Consider the following 18447-nt stretch of genomic DNA (forward strand, 5'->3'; position numbering starts at 1 on the left):
TAGTCTGTTGGGAAAATGGATAAATGCTGGGACTAAATACTGTGTTGTTCTACAGTTAACAGCCATGTTCAAGCAGTTCACATCAACGTCAGTATTGCTCTGCCTGGAATGTTCCACAGCATGGCATTAAACTTAAAATGTCTATTTAAATGATCAGAGGTGTTTTTATTGCTCAAAAATACGATGAAAACATGCATTCTTACTGTGAACGGGGTAAACCGCGCCACAGATCTGACTTGTAACTCAACCATGTGGTGCCAGCCGACAAGATTAATGCCATACTGTGGGACATTTCAAGCAAAGCAGCAACAGAAATGTAACTGGATCATTTAAAAGTATTGGGAACCCACATTTTGGCCAAAAATATTCTAATTTTGTTGGATTATCGTTGAACGCTACAATGAACTAACTCCTTGAACTTAATTTGTCAGTCAGCTTTGATCACTAGATGGTTGATGGTTTGAGTCCCTCTCCTAGTGCATACTGTTGTTGTTATTATGTCCTTGGGCAAGACACTTTGCTCACCTTGCTTCACTGCACACTACTGTATGACTGTGTATGAATGGTTGCTTAAGATAAAGTCAGTGCCCAGGTAGAAAAGTGCTGAAATGTTTGTGCTGCTCAGTGGGAGACACACGTGCACTTCATGTCCTTCCCCAGTCTCATCCCCATTTCACTCTATACTGTCTAACAAAACCCACAAACCCCAAAAAAATCCTATGAAATTGTATATTTTCTGTAAGTCAAAAACATACCCCATCAGTTGTAAAGCTGCAGAAATGTTGATTTTAAACACACTCACAAAAAAATACCTGTCTGGTAAAGTTTATTACAATTTAGGCATTTAAAAAACACAACACAAACACAACAAGTCTCTACAGTCAAACGCTTGAATTGAATGGGCCCTGTAAGAGAACATTGGCTTCACAGTAGATACAAAAAACAACAACAACCATTGTTTGACTCTGCAACCACAATCAGTTAAACGTGGTTCGGTTTTATTCAAGCAACAAAAGACTGTGACGAAAAGTGGGTTCGTACAGTGGGCCACTTTGTTGAGAGCATTAAAAGCAATGGTATGAGTAGTTTTAAAAGCCAAAACCAGGCATTTCATCTCTCTGAGCAAAATGCCGACAGATTTAAAGCTATTGACTTTGGTGAGCGCTGCAAATTAAATGCTACTTACCTCTATTGTAGTTGAAGAGGGAGGATATACTTTGCAACTCGCACAAATACAGCTATAACTATCTGCTGAGGACGGCCGCCAGACGAGTTGGAAATGAACCAAAGCGCTACTCAGCAAAGCCCATACATTTAAGCCAAACCTGCTTCTGGGAACACGGGCCCTGTATCACTGTCAGTCATTGCCATTTGTTTTGTCTAACGCAGTGGTTCTCAAACTGGAGGATGGGGACCAATGTCGGCGCATAGATGGAGTGGGTTCTACTCAATGGTCTTGGTTTGAACCGGGGTTTTAGCCCTAATTTAACTTGTAACCTGATTTTATTGTGTCGGTTCTATCTGTGTTGTGCCTACGTTAAGTTGAGATTTTTTTCTTGGTATAGATCTGGTTTTAGCTTGGTTTAGTTTGTATTTTGTTCACACTTGCACATAGACCACATCAGAATTGGTATTTAACTGGAACTACATTCTGGTATAATAATTAGACCAGGACTAAACCAGCATCTAAACTCTGTTCAAACCAGCTCCCAAATGGAACACGTTTGAACACACCTTTAGTCCTTGTCGAACCCTGTATCAGTCCTGCTTTTGTGCTGGTTTAGTGCACAAACTCTTGCACATTTAGCACATCAAAACTTGGACTAAACCAGGGAAAACCCCCAAAACGAAAACTGGACTAGATCAAGCGTAAAAAAGGACTAGAACGGAACCGAACCAACTAAATAATGAGGAGTGTGCAGGCACCCTTAGTCTGATAGGTCAGTTTGGCCCTGGTTTAGTCCTGATTTAGAAAGCTAGGTGTTTTCTAAGGCAGATACTTGATATTATGAGTTTGAGAATCACCGACATCAACCCACCCTCATGTCTCTCTTTCTCTCTCTCTCTCTCTCTTTCTCTCTTTCTATGTTGTGTCTGTAGGTCGCCCACTCCCTCCGACCTCTTCCTCCTCCCTGCTCCCTCCGTCCCACCAGTCGTCCTTGTCCGCCCCTCACCACCCCTCCCCCGGCCCCTCCCCGCCCATCAGGGAGTGCCAGGTGCCCCTCCTGGAGAAGAACTCCACCCACTCACACCTCGAGCCCCACCCGGAAGACTCCTACCTGCTCCGGGGACAGCCCTCCTCAACGGGTAAGATGGTATCATGAAATAATGACAAAAACATGCAATTGGGGCACCGTTCCTTCTCCTTTGCCCCTTCTGGCTGTGATTGGTCCCGTGACAACACACTATCTGAGGAAATCAAACGTTTTGCTAAGAATGTTCCAGCATATTCCATCAAAATGAAAAAAATTTAGGAAATAAAACATCTGTGGCCATCTACCATATGGACTTTGCCGTATTATTGAATTCGCCATATCAAAGGATTTAACATTTTTGAAGTATGTAGTTTAAAGGCACTTTCTTTAACTTTTCTGGTTGAGCGTATGCTTGTCTCTATGAAAATATTATTGAATATTTCAATATACAGTCTTCCAACAGAACTGAGATGGACAGATGTCTTACTAAAACCCATTACTAGGTCCCAATTAAGTTTTTGTGTTCATACAGATCAATATTGTACATTTGTGAACCTAATTTATCAAACGAGCTCAACATTTTAGCAATTAAAGTTGGTATACACTCTTATAAAGTAAAATTAATACATATTGTTTACAAAAGAGTCCTTCCCTCCACCTGAAACTTTGACATAACCAAATTCTAAAACACAAACACAACCTATTTCTTCATCAGCTCTTCTATTTTGTTCATTCATTCGTCTCAATGTCAATTCACCATCTTTACAAATGTTTAACCAATCAATTCTTGTAAAGCAGCACTATGACTGAAAGTTTAGTCTTGTTTTTTTCCCTCAATTCTTTTGTGAAGCTGGGAACCAAACCAAAAAGCGGCAAATTTGTGTTATTATATAATTGGACTGCATAGGTATAAATCATACAGTAGAAATGGTGCTTCATTACGCATAATGGATTCATGGGGAGACTATAATTTACTTAATTGTCTACATTTTCTTGTTGAAACTCATGTGTCAAGTACAGCTGGCTATGGAAACATATACAGTTTAGAACTATAATAAAGTAACATTAGCTTCACCAGTGATCATTGAAATCATTTACAGGTGATTTGAAATTATTACTGCTGGAATGCTATGCTTCTCAAAGTATTTTTCATGTACAATGGAGTGTAAAGGACTTTTGGTTGGAGATAATTTTAAAATCCTTGCCCGATCATGACCTTTGAACCTTTTCTACTCTGGACAAATGGAGATTAATACAATGGAGTGATACATAAGGCCTTATTTGAGCTATAGACATGTAAAGAGAATAGATAAAAATGCCCACTTCAAAGCAACATTTTACATATCATAACCCTGACTGTTAATCAACTTTTTAAGCAAAAAGCAACAAAAAAGAAGTCACCATTTCAACTTGAGGTCTTCATATGTTCTTAAGTCTAGAAACGGCTCTGGAAATCACCAACTACACTGCACAGCTAATCCTATAGAAGCTTTACGACCCGTATTGAGTCAAGCTTTACTTAACGCTTTAAAGTAACTCACACCCAAAATCCCAAACCTTTCTGGCATTTGGAAGTGAGCGTCCACCACTGGCAGCAGTCAATCACTGATGCACGTCTCACGCCTATCACTTTTCACCACTCCCGATCCTCCCGTGTCCCTTTCTCCCCAGTTTCGTCTTTAGGTTTTTAAGTAGTTTGAGCTTTTGCAGTCGGTATGTGAATAATTTCCAATAGGAGGAACACCAAAGTATCTATTTTCCTTGATGAATTGAAGGCGCACTCGGCTCTTGATGGAAATACGGCATCAAAACAAACTTCCACCGTTGCGTTTTGAATTCCAGTCCATTCTTTTGTCTCTCCTTTACCTTAATGTAAACTTTAAAACCTGCTCTGGCTATGCATGACCCTGAATACAAAATGAGTAAGATTTGTATGCATCAAAATTCCCAAAGGTTTAACACGACAGAATAATAAACGAACTGCTCTTTGTCTCCACACCTTTTGTTTTCCTCTCCTCATAACAAAAAAAAAAAAAAAAAAAAAAAAAAAAAAAAAATGGTATTATGAGCGCGCGGTTACGTGTGTTACTGGATTGCGTTTAAAAAGCACCCTTCCCACCTTTGTCACCTCGTGCCAAAAAAACAATGATGCAAGTGAACGTAAGCCGCGCTCCGAGCCGGGAGCAGAGCGGCTGCGTGGAGAAGGTGTGTCGGCGCGTACTTTCCATATGACATTAATATTGTGGCAGAAAGAGAAAGGTAAGGGGAAGATGAATTTTAAGTGCCAGCGGGAGAACCACTGTAGTATAGACAAACTAGTTATTTTCCCTGGCTCTAAGCTCTTTTTCCTCCATCAATGGCCGCTCTCTCGATGGTTGTTAGTGGGCAGGTGCGCGCTTGTATCAGCAACTTGTAACTTTCTCATTACAGACAGGGCACTGATTGAGGGAATCGTTATGACCCCTGACAGGGAAGTGAATTACAAAGATTGACGGTTCTTAATGGCACTTGAAATGTCCGAAATTTCTACAATGTTTGTGCTTCTGAAAGTTTAAAACATTTGGCCACACAAAGAGTAGCTTTTGAGAGCTTTTTTTGGCGAAGAAATAGAGGTTAACCAATCAAATTTGTACAAAAGTCGTATCCATCTCTACGTAGACAAGCAGGAGATGCCACTACGCCAACAGGTCAGATCTATGGAAAGGCAAGCCCACTCAGAGTAAGAATAGAGTTTGCACGGTAATTTTCAGCAAAAAAAATGTGCAATTCAATAAAAGCAAGATAAGTGAGTTCAAAGCCTTATTGTGGACATTTCCAGGCAAAGCATTTACATCTCCATGGAGACCAGCGGGTAGCAGACATCCAGCAGAATATGTAATTGGTGCAACTTTAAATGAATGATTGAATGCCGTTTGTTGTATTATTAATCCACGACATTTCAAAATGATGAGAATCTAGGGCCATTACCATAGCGATTAACAATTAAACCACATAGTATATCTTTTGATGGGGAAAAAGGTCCTAAAAATGTATAAAAGCTGAAACGCATGAACAGACGATTGCTGTTTTTTATGAGACTGAATAAGAAGAAAGAAGGTTTTCCGACCAAAATACCATTCACTAGCAAGGACCACGACCCCAGATACGATGCAAGGTGTTTATTGGCAGGGGAGAAACATGAACAACACGAATGTACAAAGTTGATGCCGTTTTGGGTCTTCTTGCGATGAGGGCTGAAGGCTCCCGGGCCTCGATACCCCCAAAAGAAGCTTAACGAGGCAGTGCGGATTGGCAGAATGGAGGACGAGGAGGTAATGGTGTGTGTAGACCTGGAAAGTCATGGAGAACCAGTGCTCCACAATATAATGAGGCGGTCAACGACGCCTTAACTGGAGGCAGATGTGGCAGCGCCAATGTGGGAAAAGTTTGGTAGGAAATGTGGGGACCAGGCGTGGAACGACTTTAAGTAAAGGATGAACCAGATCCTGAGTCCTGCTGGGAAGTGCCACTTGACGACCAGTGCACAAGGTCTGGACGGATTGCAAAGGGGCTCAGAATAGATTGTGTTACCACAGTAGTCCTGCTGTTTTAGGGGAAGACTTAAGCGTTGGTTGGAGGTCCTTGATGCCGGGGTGAGGAGAACTATTGTGGACAAGACGGCCTCTGAGCAGGGGAACGCGCCTGAAGAGACGTCGATGCCACTCGGGTAGGCTTGAGTACTTGCAATGTGACTGGTAGTCGAAGGTGAATGGGAAGTAATTAGTTAATGTTAAACGTGGTAAGGGTAGAACGAAACCATGATGGAAGGAACGTTAACGGAGCTGGATGGTCTAGGAGGCCTGAAGCACCTGAAGCGGAGCTTATGTGTGAAACGTGGTAGCTGAGGTTGGAGGAACTGGGGTCGATGTTCCACCTCGGTAGTAGATGTTCTGAATGTATTTGTTGATGATACAGGGTCATCGGACTGGACGGCCATGAACATGAATGGCCCGACAGGAAGACAGCAATCCTTATAGCATTGGTCTTAAAGAACCCCCAAACCGGCTGATAGAACGGTGTATCAAAGTGCAGCAGCAACTTGATGGACTGGATGAGAATGACGACACTTTGGAGTGATGAACCGAAGACGTTAGGGTTGGGAGGTGGGAGATGCAGGGCTTGTCCCAAGGGAATGATCTGCATGGTAAAGTTGGTATAACCAGCTGCTGTTTGGAGGACTCCAAAACATGGCAGACCAGCCTCCCGGTGCCCGAAGGGGGAAGAGGCGGCATCCCGGTGCCCGAAGGGGGAAGAGGAGGCATCCCGGTGCCCGAAGGGGGAAGCGGCGGCATCCCGGTGCCCGAAGGGGGAAGCGGCGGCATCCCGGTGCCCGAAGGGGGAAGAGGCGGCATGAGGGAAGAGGCGGCATGAGGGAAGAGGCGGCATGAGGGAAGAGGCGGCATGAGGGAAGAGGCGGCATGAGGGAAGAGGCGGCATGAGGGAAGAGGATGCAGGAGCGAAGAGGATGCAGGAGCGAAGAGGATGCAGGAGCGAAGAGGATGCAGGAGCGAAGAGGATGCAGGAGCGAAGAGGATGCAGGAGCGAAGAGGATGCAGGAGCGAAGAGGATGCAGGAGCGAAGAGGATGCAGGAGCGAAGAGGATGCAGGAGCGAAGAGGATGCAGGAGCGAAGAGGATGCAGGAGCGAAGAGGATGCAGGAGCGAAGAGGATGCAGGAGCGAAGAGGCTGCAGGAGCGAAGAGGCTGCAGGAGCGAAGAGGCTGCAGGAGCGAAGAGGCTGCAGGAGCGAAGAGGCTGCAGGAGCGAAGAGGCTGCAGGAGCGAAGAGGCTGCAGGAGCGAAGAGGCTGCAGGAGCGAAGAGGCTGCAGGAGCGAAGAGGCTGCAGGAGCGAAGAGGCTGCAGGAGCGAAGAGGCTGCATGAACCTCACGGAAGGAGGAGACATGGCATCCCGGTGCCGAGGGGGGAAATAATGTAGACCTGGCATCCCGGTGCCAAGGGGGGAAATAAAGTAGACCTGGCATCCCGGTGCCGAGGAGAGAAGGGGGAAAAGAAAGTAGACCTGGCATCCCGGTGCCGAGGGGGGAAAGAAAGTAGACCTGGCATCCCAGTGCCGAGGGGGGAAAGAAAGTAGACCTGGCATCCCGGTGCCAAGGGGGGAAAGAAAGTAGACCTGGCATCCCGGTGCCAAGGGGGGAAAGAAAGTAGACCTGGCATCCCGGTGCCGAGGAGAGAAGGGGGAAAAGAAAGTAGACCTGGCATCTCGGTGCCGAGGGGAGAAGGGGGGAAAGAAAGTCGACCTGGCATCCCGGTGCCGAGGGGGGGTTAGAAAAGGGGGAAATAAGAGACCTGGCAACCCGGTGTCAGGAGAGGATGAGAGACAGAGGGGGGGGGGGGGGGAGATCTGGCATCCCGGTGCCTGGGGGAGAGAGCATGAGGGGGTAGAGAGCGAGCATGAAAGAGGGGGCATGAAGAAGAGACACTTGTTCAGATTTGGTTTAATTTTCAAATAAATGAGAAAAAGTGAGGCCTAGTGATCCAGGAAGAGAAAATTGCAACCTTTCGCTGGATAAGAGCGGGGCCTGGCATGAACCCGGCGAGAGGGAGGGAGAAGGAGGAAGGGGGAGAAAGAGAGCGCGGGTGAGCGAGAGCGAGGGTAAAGGACGGGAGGAAAAGGAATGGAAGGAATGAGGCTGGAACCTGGCGACGTAAAGCCAAAGGATAAAACGCTAGAACCTGGCGACGTAAAGCCAGAGATGAAACGCTAGAACCTGGCGACGTAAAGCCAGAGATGAAACGCTGGAATCTGGCGACGTAAAGCCAGAGGATAAAACGGCGGAACCTGGCGACGCGGTGCCCGAGGATGAAATGCCGGAACGTGACAACGCGGTGCCCGAGGATGAAATGCCGGAACGTGGCAATGCGGTGCCAGAGGATGAAATGCCGGAACGCCCGAGGATAAAGTGCCGGAACGTGGCAATGCGGTGCCCGAGGATAAAATGCCGGAACGTGACGACGCGGTGCCAGAGGATAAAATGCCGGAACGTGGCAACGCAGTGCCCGAGGATTTAATGCCGTAACGTGGCAACGTGGTGCCTGAGGATAAAATGCCGGAACGTGGCAACGCGGTGCCCGAGGATAAAATGCGGGAACGTGGCAACGCGGTGCCCAAGGATGGAAACGTTAGAACCTGGTAAAGACTGTAACCAAAGCTATAAGCTGGCAACTTTGAGTCAGGCCAAAACGCGGTAACGGGATGAAATGCTGGAACCTGGCAACGCAGAGCTCGAGGATAAAAAAACACTAGAACTTGGCAACGCAGTGCTCGAGGATTAAATGCTGGAACCTGGCACGCCAAGCCAGAGGGTAAACCGCAGGAACCTGGCGACGTAGCCAGAGGATAAAACGCAGGAACCTGGCGACACAGTGCCAGAGGATAAAACGCAGGAACCTGGCGACGCAGTGCCAGAGGATAAACCGCTAGTGCCAGAGGATACGATGCAGGAACCTGGCGACGCACTGCCAGAGGATACGATGCAGGAACCTGGCGACGCAGAGGCACAGGATAAAACGCAGGAACCTGGCGACGCAGTGCCACAGGATAAAACGCAGGAACCTGGCAACGCGGTGCCGGAGGATACAACGCAGGAGCCTGGCGATGCAGTACCAGAGGATAAACCGTAGGAACCTGGCGACGCAGTGTCGGAGGATAAAACGCAGAACCTGGCAACGCAGTGCTAGAGGATAAAACGCAGAACCTGGCAATGCAGTGCTAGAGGATAAAACGCAGAACCTGGCAATGCAGTGCTAGAGGATAAAACGCAGAACCTGGCAATGCAGTGCTAGAGGATAAAACGCAGAACCTGGCGACGCAGTGCTAGAGGATAAAACGCAGAACCTGGCGACGCAGTGCCAGAGGATAAAACGCAGGAACCTGGCAACGCAGTGCTAGAGGATAAAACGCAGAACCTGGCAATGCAGTGTCGGAGGATAAACCGCAGGAACCTGGCAACGCAGTGCTAGAGGATAAAACGCAGAACCTGGCAACGCAGTGCTAGAGGATAAAAACACAGAACCTGGCAACGCAGTGCCAGAGGATAAAACGCAGAACCTGGCAACGCAGTGCTAGAGGATAAAACGCAGAACCTGGCAACGCAGTGCCAGAGGATAAACCGCAGGAACCTGGCAACGCAGTGCTAGAGGATAAAACGCAGAACCTGGCGATGCAGTGCCAGAGGATAAAACGCAGAACCTGGCAACGCGGTGTCGGAGGATAAAGCGCAGAACCTGCCGGAACGTGGCAACGCGATAAAACTATGTAACTTGGTGACACGGTGCCAGAAGATTAACGATGGGGAAGGAGAGGAGGGGGGAGAGATGGCAGGGTAATTTTTTTTTTTTTTTTTAAATATATGTTTTCATTATTATTTTATAATAAACATACATACGTTGTATGTATTTATTTATTGTTATTTTGAGCGATGCGGGAAGGGTGAGCGAGTAAGGTGAATTAATTTCTTGAAAGAGGTGAGAGTCTCTGGCTCCAAGGCTTGAGTGATGGGCAGCTCGGTGCGGAAGGAAGGAGACAACGGAGGAGGAAGGAAACGACGGAGGAGGAAGGAGACGAGGGTGAGGATACTTTACCTGGAGGAGCCGCTCCTGCCCGCGAAAGTGGGCGGGGCAAAGCGCGCTCCGCAGTGGAACGAGAGTTAACGGGAATTGTGAGCGCAAAAGAGAAGTTTAAAACATCATGATTTGATGACGGTGCCGTGGTCTGGAGACCTGCCGCCGCCGTCCACGCGGACGGTCAATGTAGAGAGAAATGACGAGCGCGTGCGGTGGGCGCTTAACGAGCGAGGCCGCGGGATGAGCGCTGGGATGACGCGGGCGCTGGAAAGACCGGAGCGCTGGGAGGAGGGCGCAGGACGCACGGCGATCTCAATACCGGACTAGCAGAAGTGATGCGAGGTGGGACGCCGGTCTGCTGACGGGAGCCTGGCCGTGAGCGAGAGCTGAGCCTGTGAGAACAGCTGATGGGACCGGACCGGTCCTAGTGGGACACCAGTGGAGGATGGCCCGGTGTGGCTCGCCTGTGCTGGGCCGATGCATCGAAAGGAACGAGGTCGAGTTGATCCATAGAAAGGTCGGGAACGAGTGTGTTTTCAAGCGAGGCTGCCGCCGCCATGGAGCGTGTGCACGGAAATCACGAACACAAGTGTGTGTGATCTGGATGATTAAGTAGTGTAGCCGCAGGAAGGGGCGTAGGAAGGGGCGTGGTCCTGCTCCCGAACTTAAGATAACAAACTTATCTCCATTAAAGTCGCTGAACATTTGGGCGTTTATTGTGTTGAATCTGATGTGAAATTATGACATTGTGCTTGAACGTACTCTCGTATGTTCTCTCGACTCCTCTCCGTCCGTCCACGCCGCCCTCCCCAGCCCTGCACTTCCTCTGTTTGTAATCAGCAGATATATTTAGCCAAAGTCTGATGGGAGGCTGCTGTGTGCGTAGCGGAGGAGGGGAGCGCGGAGAAGTTCTAATGCGATTTTTGGTGGAATACAATCTATTGTTAATGGCGTTAGGCTCTCCTTTGATCCAGTATAAATCTTCATTAGGGAAAGGCCCGGGTCCCAGGTTCAAGAGCAACGCGATTAGGACGCTTTTAAAATGACGTTACATCAGCCTTCTAATTGGTTTACTGTTTGCTGGGGCAACATCAATCATTAGCCCAGTAACCGCACAGCAAATAAATTCACTCTGCCACTGACACCCTAATGGCAGACGCTGGCAAAGACAGGAGAGTTGGAGGCTGTTTCTTCCTCTTCGCAGTACACCCACACGTTTTGTTCGTGGGCTTTTGCTTTCTTTCTTTCTTTCTTTCTTTCTTTCTTTCGTTTATTTCTTCCTCCACTGTGCCTTGGCTGAGCGAGTGTGTACACAGAGTTGCACAGACAAAAGCAGGGAGGGGAGGAGAATAAAAAACACAGACGAGAGGCAAAGAGGCAAATGGGAACAGAGATGGAAACAGCCAAACTTTCATTTTTTTTTAAGTTGTTTAATGAGACATCTTGCATGGGGAATGAGTATTCAAAGTGTGCCAGTAAAAATTGATGGAGAAGGCAGCTGAGACAAAGTGATAGTGGAAAGGAAATACCCAAGCCGTCATTTCAGAAAAGTTGGGACATTGTAAAAATTTTCCATGTGAAAAAATATCAATCTTGTTCGAATATAAAACGTGCACAAATCCAGCAGCAACATCTTGAGTTTGGATGGACTGTGACTCCATTCATAAAACTGTGCATCGCTGGAATGAACACGACACTGATATACCGTCCCAGCACAAATCCCCTTTTTAATAGTTTTAAGAAGAATTAAACAAAACGCAAAAAAAAAACAATATCACACCTGATTAACAAGTTCAATTTTAAACTTGAACTGTACAAAACAATTAAGATTACCACTGAAAAATTTGATTTTTTTTTTTTTTTAAAACAGACATAAATCCGTAATGTTGCTAAAGGTCACTACAGGTAACAACGACTAATATTATTTTATTTTTAATCCAGCAATTTTCCTTTCAATTAATCTTTTAGTTGTTTGGATTAGTAAAGCTGGTGAATATGACAAAATTTGCCTGCGATGGAACTACTACTACTACTACTACTACTACTACTACTACTACTACTACTACTACTACTACTACTACTACTACTGCTACTACTACTAATGGAACTAGTACTTCGGGGCATGGTGATGGAGTGTATTTACAGACAAATTGTACTTCCTGTGTAATTTTGCTTCTTCCAATTCTGGCTCGATCTGATTCATAAAGCGTCCTCTATGTGTAGTCCAGAAACATTATCTAAATTAGCTGACGTTTTTTTCACTAATCAATTAACTTGTTTCAACACTGCTTAGTTTTGTTTCCGGAACACTTTTGATTGGATTCCAAATGAAGTCTTTGGCATTTTAAAATCCACATTTATTTATCTTTCATTCATTCATTTTCTACCGCTTGTTCCCTTTCGGGGTCGCGGGTGACTGGAGCCTATCCCAGTGACTTTGGGCCTTAGGCGGGGTACACCCTGGACAGTGGCCAACTCGTCGCAGACATTTATTTATCTATTTATTTATCTATTTATTTAACTATTTCAGGGACAGTGCAGATTAATAAACATTTAATAACATCAATTTGGTATCGGACAAAATTATATGAGGTGTGTCGACACAATCCCTATGTTCACTGTGATCAGAACGTTTTTATGAGATTCCAAATCATTATTTCCCATTGCATTTCCATTATTTTCCATCCAACTTCTTTCCTTGGAACTGTATTTGTAAACAGGCTAAGTTGACAGGAGCACGGCGGGTGAAACGGAGTTATTTGGACAGACACACGGAGAACAATATTGAGATGCAATTGTAAATGCGCTGTGCTTCCCAGCCAGGATCCGCTGATCTAATGGGTGCAGAGAGAGCGCTTGGCTTGGGGGCGTCTATTAAAATGGGCCTAAATGAGTTTAGAGTGGCGTTCTGGCTGAGCGTAAATACACGCTGGCATGTAGAAACACACAGGAAACAGCTGAGGGGAAATAAAGCACCTATAAGCACTCGCTGTTTGTGCTTCTGTTGTTGAAATCCAACTCGGTGTGAGAGAGGAACGACACTGGGCACCAAATGGACCAAACCGAGCCAAGCAGAAACTGACCACGGCAATAATCCTCAACATGTTTGTAAATGTGGGCGAAACAAATGCTGAAATTAAGTCGGGATTTGAATCGGCACAAACAACTAAATATTGTGTCTTTTTTTCCCCTAAGGAAGCATGTTTAATTTGTAGTTTGGATTTAAAGACAACTTATTTTAGTTTAATAGGTCATATAAGAATTTTCTTTTGAATGTTAATACTTCAAGTCAAGTTCAAAACATAAAAAAATGCGCTCCTTGTAATTTTTTGTAATTTTTTCAAAGCTATAAATGCATTACCGTTATAACCCTTCAAATATCTTTTAAGTACATTGGCTTTCATGGAATTATATGATATGTATTTCATTTTATTTTTATCTTTAGGGTAGACTATATAATTTTAATCAAAGACTGTATAAAGTTCAAAAATCAAGAGTGCGGCAGAGAGACTTTAAAGAGTGAGTTTTCTTTATTGTCCTCAGGACCTCAATATGTTGTTCAATGTTCAAAAACCAAAGAGATGTCTGAAATATGTAGTGCCTTCTTCTATTCATCATTTAAATGTAAACTTTAAGTGATGCAATGTCTTCTTCTGGGCAATATTTGATGACCGCAGAGCTCGTCTTTGTTTCAGAATCGCCTCATTACGTGTTGTATGTTTCTGTATGTTTGCATGTTTGGCAGTTCCCTATGTGCTTTGTTTTCTTATGCCGCAAACTAATTGCCCCTGGTGGGATTCACAAAGTTGTCTAAATCTAAATCTGAATCACTTGTTCCACCATGTCAAATGCTCTCAGAACAACTTTAAAAATACTGGAAGAGGGATTGGGGATAATTTGCTGTGTCGTAGTCTATTGTCATTTGAATTTCTACAGTGTATAATGTCCCTCATTATGCTGCTGCACTCTAGAGTTGTAAGTGCAGCCCTGCATTTCAATTATTTAAATAATAGCCGATGTTTTGGCTCTAAATCCATGGAGACGGATGATATCTTTCACGACATCATATCACTTCTGCTTGATTACAATCTTTTTTCTTCATTTTTTTCTACACTGCGATTTATGCATGTGTTGCCTAAGCCCAGTGCCGAGTGAGAAATATGACGTTTTTTTTTTTTTTTTTTTTTTTTACTGTAGAATCCTGTAGAGACTAGAGACTGGGCAGGAAATGAACGAAACCAAGCCAACCAGAAACTGACCACAGCGAAATAATCCTCAAGCTGTTTGTATATGTGTGTAGCAAAGTAGTCGGCCATTACCTAAGCTAACAGGTGGACAGGCCTGACTTGTGCTGCTGGCGAAGCGTGGCGGGTGAACGGGCGCAGGGCGTTTGGATGGGAATTGGGTCGGTCTCCGCATGTTTATCTGGGAATACTGTCTGGCTCATAGCACCTGTCTGCAACGCTTCGCCGTCGGTATGTTCCTCCAGAAAAAACGGCGTGAGGCCTGCAGACGAACAAACGGAGCGTAGCAGATCGCCCCTGGAAAGAGCTAACGTTAGCGCTTGTCTCTGGCCATTCATTATGCATGGGGAACAACGCAAAAGCTATTTTTAGAGTCTGCCCCCCTTTTCTCTCTCAAAGTGGCGAGCTATCTGCTATCTTGCCAGGGAAGCCACCTCAAGTCACTGCTGGTGCGCTGAATGTTTAATGGTTTGTTGAAACAAATCTAGAGAAACAAAGAGACACCAAAGATGTGTCTCCCTATTGTGTGCAAATATTGGTGGCCCTGTGAGTGCTTGTGTAATGGTGACGTTTGCATGGTTGGCTTTGGCTTAGTCATTCTTTCTAAATGGGTGACGGTAAATGAAAAATTATAACATTAACCAGCAGCTCTGTGAAATTCCATTTGTTTAGCCAAGGTGGAAATATTTGCAAACCAAATACACGATCCATTTACTGAAGAAGAGTGTTTTCATGAAAAAAAGTGCACATTCATTTCAGTTGAAGCTGTCTCAACAATTTGCATATACTGAATGCAGTAAATTTTGTTTTATTGTTGCCTAATTTTATTTAGAGGAAAACGATATAAAATGTTTTTGGTTTTAGTATATTTTATTGTGAGATGTAGGCTTATGTTTTAGTAAAGAGGATAGACTCCTGAACTACAACATGTTTTGGGAGTTATTTGGGAGTCAAATAATGTTGTTGGTTGTTGTTTTTCTCTTCATTATTTTCTTTAAATGAAAATTACTTGAGAGAATTTGATCAAGCAGGAATGGAATAATATTATTTCACTAAACTAGATTTGGCTTCTGAAAAAAAGTGAAAAGTGCAAGTCTTGGTTTTTATTCTTATGTTTTATTACACTTGAAAATGACCTCTTAACTTTGAATCTAGGCATCACGTTCCATCTTTTCAGCACTTTCACACAGGTTTACTGTATCCGCACGGTGCATTTTTTCCTCTGTTGTTCATACATATTGTTTTTCCACCGCCTATTCATACTTTGAATGTATAGAATAAAGCCAGATGTGAGAATAAAGTCAGTTTTCTTAGCGCTTGCCTGTTGCCTGTTGGCTCCACGCGTTTGTCTCCAGTAGATTAGACTACTGTAACGGCCTCCTCACTGGTCTCTCCAAACGAGTTGTAAAACAGCTGCAGTACATCCAGAACGCTGCTGCTCGGGTCCTGACTAGAACCAGGAAGTATGATCACATTAGTCCTGTTCTCAGGTCTCTGCACTGGCTCCTGTGGCTCAGAGAATAGACTTTAAAGCAGCTCTGCTTGTGTACAAGTCTCTCCATGGCCTAGCACCAAAGTACATCTCAGACATGTTAGTGCCATATGAACCATCTCAGACTCTGAGGACCTCAGGGACCGGCCTCCTGCTGGTGCCAGAGTCAGGACAAAACATGGGGAATCTGCGTTTCAGTTTTATGCAGCTAAAATCTGGAACAGTCTTCCTGAAGATGTGAGACAGGCTTCTACTCTGACAATGTTCAAATCTAAGCTAAAAACAGTTTTGTTTAGCTGCGCATATGACTGAAGGGATTTTTTCTTTGCACTCTTCTCTTTTGTTTGTGATTTTATTAGTTTAGAAAATCAGTTGGATTGATAATTTTTAATTTAGTTAATTTTATTGTATTTCTGTAATTTCTTTGTGATTTGAATGCATTTTTCCTGCTGTGTGAAGCACTTTGAATTGCCTTGTGTATGAAATGTGCTCTACAAATAAACTTGCCTTGCCTTGCCTTGCCTTAGCTTCAACCTCTCCTTTCTCTTTCCGATGCTTTGAGCTCTGCGAAGAATGACAAATGAGTACCGGGTGACATTCACAGACGGAGGACGTACGACACATGGGAATATACCACCTCAAAACTCCCCAAGAATCTCAATTAGCTCGCCGCGGCATGCAACGGGACAGGTTTTTTTTTTTTTGAAAGGATGTGAAGATATGGGCCGTGAAATAAAAAGATGGAGGGACTGAGGAGCAGAGGGGCAGGGGAGGGGTGAGCGCACGGGCCCTCTCTGATCTCTTTTTAAATGCTGATGGAGCGTTCCTGCCCCGCACACTTATACAGACGCGTCCTGCCCCTGCGATTTTTTCAGTTAACCACAGAAAATGTCAATAAAGAGTTTGCGCGACCCGATCTGCAAAGGAAAGTGCATTGGTGCTATTCCCACACGGAGGAATAAGGAGAGGAGAGATGGCTCAATAGGGTTTGGAAATATATTTAGCAAATGTGCAGCAGGTTAGATGTGGAAGGCTACTCTACCAAAACCTTTAAAAAGCACTTTTAAATGCGTACATCGCTACAACATGCTCTTGTTGCTTGTATACAGAGTAAAGCAACACTAATTTTTTCATAAAAGCATAAACTCTGGCCAAAATATTGAATAGTTTTTATGTATTCAATTTATAGCTGGAAAACTGCAACAAAATTCATTCATTCATCAATATTTTATTTTGAGGTCATTGCAGAAAATATTACCTTAACTTTCAGTTTACATTGCAAGTTATGTTGCATACCTTCCATAATACTGAAAACCAAACTGTATAGAAACTAATAAAATAGTTATATTTTAGCTGTATAGGTGTCGTTTGCACTTTCACATTCAGCCACATGTTTGTACATATAATGCCCACTATGTGTCCATGGTTTAAAAGTGTTTAATACATTTGCCAAAAACTGAACACAAATTGTATGTCTCAAAAAATCTTTAGCCAGATACTGATCAACACTAAAAATTATATTCAAACTAGCGGCTCAGTTGAAAAAGTATCATAAACATAAACAGGACAAAGTTGGACCTAGTTTTAACATGGTCTTGGTCTACATATGAACTAATTTAATTCTAAAATGAAAGAAACTACTATCATGTTGATGAAAATTACATTCAAATTCCTCAAAAAAAGTGATTATGTCATTATTGTGGGATTGAAATTAGTATCGCGTATCGAGCCCGATACAAACGTTTGTATCGTGACAGCACTAATCATCTTCTTTTAGAATAGTCGTCGAAAATGATCCCGTTTTGGAACCAACCACTTTTGTTTTCATGTCCTCACCCGTTTATCCTTTGCCCCGTCGTTTCCGCTGTGCCCGTGTCCTGCCAGTTGGCCGCACACGTGCTTATACGGTGGGTTTAATACGCTGTGGCGATCCCCTGCCTCTCGCGCCGCAGTGCACTTTACAGAGGGGAGCCAGGTTAGCAGACAGGCTAATGCACTTGTGCTGAGAGAGGCTGGATCCTTTTGAATTGGCGAGCATAATGAACTTCCAGGGATTAGCCAGATCCAAACCCTTCCCTCTTTCCCTCTCTCTCTCTCTCTCTCTCTCTCTCTCTCTCTCTCTCTCTCTCTCTCTCCTCTCTCTCTCTTGCAGTCATGGGAGACCTTGGACAGAATAAACTGGGTCAGGCAAAAAAAGGCAAAAAAAAAGGTTTTTTTCCAGAAAAGTAGCTTGCAAAAACAAAACAAAAACTGTTGAGAAAATCATTTCATGCTTGCTGTTTACCCACAATGCAGTGGGTAAGATGAGTGGAAAGAAAGGGGTGCAAGATAAAGTAGAATAAAATGTGATCTGCTTGGTTGCTCCCTAATTGTGCCGTTTCCTCGCTGCATGCTTTGTCTTTTATCAGACTAGCTTCCAGGTAAAACGGCTGTTCCTATTAGAGCTTCCTGCAGCTTGTGGCTATGGGCAATTTGGCATCTAGTAAGTGTCTGTACTTCAGATTATCATTTAACAGATATATTTGTTATTATTAGACTTTTTTTTTTAATCTAATGCTGCAAAAAAGAGCTAATAAAAATACAATGTAACAAACATGTGCTGTAATCATGGGATAACCTTGGACTCTGTTCTTTTCTTCTGTATCTACCTCTGTATCTACTGCATTGCATCAATGAAATTTCCCCATGTGGGACAATAAAGGATTATCTTATCTTATCTTAATCTTTCAAAAGGGTATAAAAAGTATTTATCTTTATTTGCATCATTTTCAGAGTCATTTCTCATTCGTCCAATACTTAAATAACACACATTATGTAGTATTTGTATTAGTACCTTTGTTTTGAACGAATGTACTGAAAATCTTTGAGGCTAGCTCTCATTTGGTTTTTAGTT

General features: G+C 44.1%; 1 protein-coding gene across 15 annotated transcripts in view; it reads left to right on the forward strand.

The window, feature by feature from the left end:
* tenm2a (teneurin transmembrane protein 2a) overlaps positions 1 to 18447 on the forward strand; it is a 308508-nt gene that overhangs the window by 163707 nt on the left and 126354 nt on the right. For 11 of the 15 annotated variants that reach the window (XM_072439821.1, XM_072439824.1, XM_072439822.1 and 8 more), the window contains one exon: positions 2101 to 2307. The exons of the other annotated variants lie outside the window; for them this stretch is intronic. In XM_072439821.1, coding sequence (XP_072295922.1) covers positions 2101 to 2307 — 207 coding nt within the window. The remainder of the gene's footprint in view (positions 1 to 2100; positions 2308 to 18447) is intronic. 15 annotated transcript variants of the gene reach the window in all.

The sequence above is a fragment of the Eucyclogobius newberryi genome, unplaced genomic scaffold (genome assembly GCF_026437365.1).
Source record: "Eucyclogobius newberryi isolate DKJ021-1_F unplaced genomic scaffold, fEucNew1.0.hap1 SCAF_11, whole genome shotgun sequence".
Taxonomy (NCBI): Eukaryota; Metazoa; Chordata; class Actinopteri; order Gobiiformes; family Gobiidae; genus Eucyclogobius; species Eucyclogobius newberryi.